At 47.4% G+C, this 7087-nt stretch overlaps 1 protein-coding gene across 1 annotated transcript; it reads right to left on the bottom strand.

Moving 5' to 3' along the window:
- Positions 1-411: 411 nt before the first annotated feature.
- RRS1 (ribosome biogenesis regulator 1 homolog) lies at positions 412-1655 on the bottom strand. The gene has a single exon (XM_084509351.1). The coding sequence runs from the start codon at positions 1637-1639 to the stop codon at positions 554-556; it is 1086 nt and encodes a 361-aa protein (XP_084365477.1). The 5' UTR covers positions 1640-1655; the 3' UTR covers positions 412-553.
- Between the last annotated feature and the right edge of the window lie 5432 nt (positions 1656-7087).

Below are 7087 nucleotides of genomic sequence, written 5' to 3'. Positions count from 1 at the left end.
TCTCTGAAATCTCTGTGATTTCTTAGGCTCTGCAATGAGTCTTCCAGTAAGTTTTCGTGTTCCTCTTGTAACTGAGCCTGAATATGAGTTGAACAGCTGTTCCCTTACAGAGCAAGAACTCCCGCTGGGCCACTTTCCCAGAGCAGAGCTTTGTCTTTCACCTGTACCTGTCTGTGTGCACCATTCCTGAATCACAGCACGGTTACAGCCCTGCAGCTGGGCCCACCCCCTATCCCAGCTAGCTGAGGACTTTCTCGGCCAGGAAACACTGCAGCCATGGCTGGCCACAAAGATGGTACTTGGCCACCCCCAAAGCTCCAAGCCCAGGAGCACCTGGGTACCCCACGAACTCCCCTTGGATGGAGCACACCGCCCTCCTCAACTGCCACCTGAGAGCCAAACGCAGGCCACTTTAGAAAAAAACAGACCATGTTTATTGACAATGAGGTATGGGCGCAGCACACAGGGCAGGCGGCTGGCACCAGCAGTCCCTTCACGCCCCTCGGCAGGCACCCCCAGCCTGTGACACACACACAGTCCCGCAGTCCCTGCCTCAAGCCTTCTTCCTCTTGCCGCCTGTGACGTTGCCACCTGCAGGGCGCTGCTGCCGCCGGGCCCCGCTCTTCCTGCCCCCGCGGGCAGGCCGCTGCTGCTGCCGGCGGCCCCGCTTCCCACGCTGCTTCTGCTTCTTGCCCTTGGCGGCGGCTGCCTCGGCGTCCTCCTCGCGGAGCTGCTTGTTGACGGCACGGGTGATGTCGAGGGCTGGCTTCTTGCTGTTCATGGCCTTCAGCAGCTCCAGCTGCCGCCCGCGCTCGGCCGCCAGGTCGCCCAGCACCGGCTCGAAGCGCCGCTTCTTGCTGCAGCGGCCTCGCGGGGGCAGCTCCACCGGCTCCTTGGGCAGCCGGGGCTGGAAGCGGCCGAGCGAGGCGGTGGAGACGCGGGCGACACGGGCGGCCAGGCCCAGCTCCTCGCGGCTCTGGTGGCCGGTGGGGTGCAGCGGCGGGGCTGGGACTGCAGTGGAAGCACGGTGAGCGCGGGCCAGGTTGCGCAGGCGGTTGAACTCGTTGCGGGCCACCCGCTCCCGCTTCTCCTGCCGCTTCTTGGCGAACTGGTCCTCCTCCGGGTCGGCGCCCGCCGGCACCTCCAGCAGCCAGGAGCGGGCCGGGTCTCCGCCCGCCCGCCGGTACCCCCAGCGCCTCCGCCACTCCTTGGCCTGCTCGTCCCACACCAGCGAGGTCCGCTTGCGCCGCCGGATGCCCTTGAGGCGGGCGAACTGCTCCCAGCGGGTGGGCGGCCGCGGCTTCGGCGGCGGCTTCTCGCGGGGCAGGCGGCAGGAGGGCTCAGGCAGGCTGGCCACCAGCGGCCCCGCCGCCCCGCCGGCCCTCTCGGCCGGCAGCGCCCAGAGCTGCGCCACCAGCAGCTGCGCGTTGTCCCGGGCCAGCGCTCGCAGCGCCGCCTCCCGCCGCGGCCCGGCCCCGCGCAGCCCGGCTGCTGGCGGAGGGTTGGGGTCGAGCGCCAGCAGGTTGCCCAGGTCGAACTCCAGCTCCAGCTCCTTCTCCACCGACACGGAGCGGAGCCCCTCCCGCTCGCCCGGCGCCGCCGCCGCCAGCAGCTCCTCCACGCGCACCGCCGCCGCCATCTTCTGCCCCGGGAAACGGAAGGGGAGCCGCTTTGACTCAGCGCGACGGAAGTGCCGCGCCCCGCTGCCTGCCGGGAGTTGTAGTCCCGAGGGGGTGTAGTCCCGGAGGCTGGGAGGGCTGGGGAGCGGGGCATGCTGGGAAGTGTAGTCTGCGCGGCGGGGCTTGGCCTCCCTATGGGGGGGTGTTACCCCCTGCAGGGCGCCTGCACCGTGTGCCCGTTGTTCACCGCTGTTTAATCACCCACACACAGCAATAAACACCTCTGGGAACACCTCAGGCCTGCAGGCTTCCCTGTGAGGCCTGCGAAATCCCCAGAGAGCTGCCCCACACCTCTCTGCCCAAACCCCTCGCCCGCCATTACACAGAATCACAGAATCACCCAGGTTGGAAGAGACCGCCTAGATCACTGAGTCCAACCTCTGACCTAACACTAACCAGTCCTCCACTAAACCATATCCCTAAGCTCTACATCTAAACGTCTTTTAAATCCCTCCAGGGATGGTGACTCCACCACTTCCCTGGGCAGCCCGTCCCAATGCCTCACAACCCTCTCAGTGAAGAAGTTCTTCCTAATATCCAACCTAAAACTCCCCTGGCACAACTTTAGCCCATTCCCCCTCATCCTGTCACCAGGCACGTGGGAGAACAGACCAACCCCCACCTTGCTACAGCCTCCTTTAAGGTACCTATACAAAACACACAGGGCTGAAGCAGCAGCACTGGAAGGGTGTGGCATGGAAGGGGCAAAGCCAAAGCATGATTGCTTGCTGTCTGCAGCACACAGGGGCATGGCCACTGCCATGTGCATGGTGCCCAGGGTGAGCAAACAGCAAAAAAACCCTGCCACTGCTCATGGTGTGCTTGTATTCCAACAGCAAGCAGGTTTAAGCCTCATGAACACGAGTATATACACCATAACACATTGTTCATATTGGTTTAAGCCTCATAAACACATACATATGTGTTTATATACATATGTTTATATGTGCATAGCATGCTGTTTATAGCTGAAATTTGCCTCTGTGGAGCCATGTCTGTGAGTACTAGCAGCTGGACCAATATTCAAGCCCTCTCTACCAGCTCTGCTCAGACCGACACGTGCCCTGTGGGCAAGTCTCCCCGTAGAGGAGGGAGGAGAGGACAGCAGTATCACCTGGCAGATGTCTCCTCAGGCACCATGATAAGCGAGGTGATCGGATGATACTGCATACACCCAAAGGTCAGATGGGTCAAAGATACCTCCATGCTATTTTTAAACAAATGAGCCATGGAAGAATCCTTTTATAGCTATACAGTGATTTGGCTTCTGTGACCATGACATTTCGAGCTGATCCCATGTGCCCTGAAAACAAGCTCATGGTAGCACTGAACTGCAGCCAAGTGGTGGGAGTTTTTATATGAGAGACAATTTTCTGCTAAGTTAAATCACATCTCTACCTTTACATTATGTCCGGAGTGATGGAAACAGTTCTGGCACAATAGTGTTTTGGGGATGAAAATAAATTGCTTGGCTTGTAAAAGGAGATGAATATCTTTATAACTATGATAAAGTCTTACTTTTTTTTTCCCTGAGTCAACAGTTATGAGTATGATTCATATACCATGGAACAGCAGGTTCCCTATGTGTTTCAAGGCAGATCCGATGGCATAGACCGTTTCCCCATTTACCACAAGATGGCATCGCACTGGAAACTATTTCGTTCTTTCCTGGACGGCTCATGCTATCACCTGGAAATACAGAAAAAAAATAACTTTAAAAACAGGTCTTCGAAGAGATGTACATGCACTATGAGATTGGACTTAGGCGTATATTTATGCTTTTGAGAAGCATAAGGTCCATCGTTTTGGAAGTCTGGTCAATATCTTTAGACCGATCCCTGCACTACCCTGAGTTTTATCCTTAAGCAGTTAGCTCTTTGAGTTCTTCAGTTTGTATTTGCTCAGAACCCAAAAGCCTTCAGGTAAGTGACTAGGTATAGGAGGATTTAACTATTAGTGTTTATTACACTGCCAGACATGCCTTGAGAGTTTGTGATTACTGTGTATCACTAGAATAGCAGAAGGAGCACATACTACGAGTTGGTCTGTTTTACCTGACAGCTTGCACCTGCTAAGGAAGAAAAAATCAGAAGCTCAGAAGGTAAAAATTTACTTTCTGGCAACTGCTGTTTAGAACTGAATTCCAACCTTCTTACATATTCCAGAAATTGTAATTTGCTATGTGAGTGCTTAGAAAGCAGTAAACAGAACTATTGATTTGCTCCATGGCTTAGTCTCTATGTACGTGGTTGAATAGTAGCAATTATAATAAACAGAGGAAATCTGTAAATGCTTTAAATTGTTTGTTTGTTTGCTTGCTCTTTATGAAAATCCTGAAAGTCACACTTTCAGCAGACTAGGTAAGTCTTTGAAACTAATCACAAGTAGAGGTTACAACACATTCTTAAAGCGTTTCAAAAAACACAAACAAATCATTTAAATTCCTGTTTAGAGAATAAGCCTGAAAAAAAAATATTGCATCTTTTTAAAGATTCAGACTTTCAAAGAGCATGGGTGAAAACCTTCAAGCTGAAGTCTTTGATGGTTTCGCTGTAGTCCTTGGCAATGTCAGTTCTAATTTATCTTGAGGAGAAATTTCATAGTCTTTGTATAGATCTCCTTCTGTTGTGTAGAAGAAAGAAATAACTGCTTAGTTTACTGACAACACCATTTTTTTTGGTCCTGTAAGCACTGAAGAACAGACATAACTGAGCAATGAGCTTCACTCTGCTGTGCTTCAAATTTCCTCAGCACATGTTGTGTTACTGAGGTCTGACTACAAAATTATTACAGCTGTACACAGTGATGGCACCCACGTGCTGCTGTACAGGCTGGTGGACAGGACATCTTTGAGCCTGTGATTTCACAGTGTGGTTGGTACAGTGGTAGTTTGAAGAATGTTTGAATGGATTTGTAAACCCAACAGGATTTTTAAATGGAGCCATGGATATTTTGGGCAAATATCCCATTGTGGAAGTGGCTTCTTAGATGCTCATTGTAATAATCAGACTACACTTTGAGTTTATAACTCTCAGTTATAAGCTGAGAATTACAAGCAGGCACACAGCTTCCTAGAAGTGAATAGATGTGTGTACTGCTGAAATTCTGGGATTTTGAAAAGATGAAAGAATGATATCAATGTTGAAATATGGAAATTACATTTAGGAAATAAATATTTTTATCTAAGCTTGCTCCATCTTTCATAACAGGCTTTTTCAGCCTGTTTAAATTTATATATTTTTTTTAAGGATGAATTTTTGGATTCTCCTCTTGTGGGTACTGAGTTTTAGAACGCATATATCACATTTTTCCAAATGTGGCTGGATTTGTGACTGCTCAGCACTCACTCAAAGCACTTGAAATCAATTACCCTTAACTGCAGGCCTCCACAATCCATAGATACTTGACCAATTTCAGTCTTAGCCTCCCTCTTCTTTCATGAGGTTCTCTGTCTTTTCAGTATGAGTGATAGAAATACGTAACTCATAGTGTGAGTGCATGTGTCTCTGTGCATGCTTAATTCCTCAGTGATTGTTTACTTTCTATCTGGTGAGGTGATCAGACAGAAGCTGGATTCTGTGTTAAAGTGTAGGCTTTCTTTGTGGTGAGAAAGGCTGCAGTTTTGTTTTGTGTTTGTTTGGTGTTTTTTTTTTTTTTTTTTTTTTTTTTTTTTTTTTTTTTTTTTAACCATAATTGTGATTTATATGAACAATATAAGGTGGCAGAGTGGAATTTGCAGAAGCACTTGTCTGAAACATTAATAGAAAGCATAATGAAGGATATATGCAATACACCAAATGAACAACATCCGTATGATATACAATATTTTTTTGCCTGTTGAAAAATAATAAGGAACTATCCTGCTTAGCTTTTATTTTTGTAGTTTCTGTTCAGCTGGGCTACAACTTTATGTGTGTATTTCATCAGACCTGCTCCAATGTACAGCGTTCAGGTCTTACTGTTAGTGATACAATTAGCTTAGATTTACTCTTCAAACTTTTGCCAATTACCTCTGGATGGCAGTAGATGTAGTTGCAAGATGATTCAACCAATTCTTTAACCTGCTGCGAGGATCATTATGAAGAACACTTTTATCAGGAAAACTCAAAGTGCTGGTAATTTTGGCAAATAGTAGAAAGTGCCCTTAAATTACCCACGATGTCTCCAAATCACTTATTTCCACTGATTTTGTTCAGTACACTTTAAAGTGAAATCTACATTGCAGGATTTCTTCCTGTAAGAGAGAAGTTAGCTCACTGAAGCTAAATTAAGATCAACAGTTTGTAGACCTAGTTCTGCTTCCCAATTATTATTATTATTATTATTTTTTAAATCCTGATGTATTTCAAAATATATATTATTTCCTGGGATATGTAAGTGCTTTTGCAGTCCAAGTAATAAATCGCAGAAATGAAAACAACTTGGCTAAAGAAAGACACTTTTCTATTCCCTAGTCCATATAATGTGGAAAAAGTTGTCTGTCAGGAATAAACAAATTGCAAAAGCCTGAAAAAAAAAAGCCTTATGGTTAAAATGTTTGTTATTTAAGAAAGAGTTATGTTACCCATTACAAATAAAGTGTAGTTCCTTCTTGTGGTTTCACCAATGTAAGGCCTTAAGCTAGAAGTGCATTAAGGGACGTGCTAAATTCTAAGCATGTGGATTGTTTTGTTGATGTTGAAGGTATTACCTGTGCTCACACGATTAAAAGCTTTTCTGGCCTGTTTGTAAGTGAGCAGGAAATCTCCCTGTCTGAAAATTTAATGCAGTATTAGCAGAAGGCTGTATTTGTGGAAAACCATGAACGTGACACTCAGGAGGCTGTAGCTATAGTTCAAAAACCTAAAACCGAGTAATTGGAAATGCAATTGGAAATGCAATTACAAGTGGGTACCCAGAAGAGTCAGATTTTTGGTTCAGAAGCCACAACGTAGATAGCTGGTGAGATAGCATGCAGATTTGGATGCCTATAGGCCTTTGTGGAAAGCGACTGGTAGACCATAATCTGTTTCCATCAGTTGATTGGCTGCGACTGTGTGGTTTTGTTGAACTGATTTGGGCAAACAAGACACAAGCTAAGCTAATTTGAGGCCTTCCCAAGTGCATGATGCCTATCTTGCTATGCATTAGGGAATCGGGCTGAAATCTGATTGCAGTATGCTTTGCTTTTTTTATGAGCTTTACAGTGACCTGATTTTTTGAAAAAGTTTTCTTGTAGCATGGTCTTAATATGAAAAATCCCAGCAATGGCGTGGCTTGCTTTTGTTAGATGTTTTTTTAGGAGAATTCAAAACACAGAGTGGGACCTTTGTCAGACGGTGATGAAAAGAATGGCAATGTAGTAACATATTCTTCTTCCAGGGTCACTCCTTCTTATCACCTTTCTAGAGTATGCCTACTCTTTGGCA

The sequence above is a fragment of the Aythya ferina genome (genome assembly GCF_964211825.1).
Source record: "Aythya ferina genome assembly, chromosome: 2".
Classification (NCBI taxonomy): domain Eukaryota; kingdom Metazoa; phylum Chordata; class Aves; order Anseriformes; family Anatidae; genus Aythya; species Aythya ferina.
The sequence above is the reverse complement of the archived record's forward strand: the minus strand, read 5'-3'. Positions and strand labels throughout refer to the sequence as shown.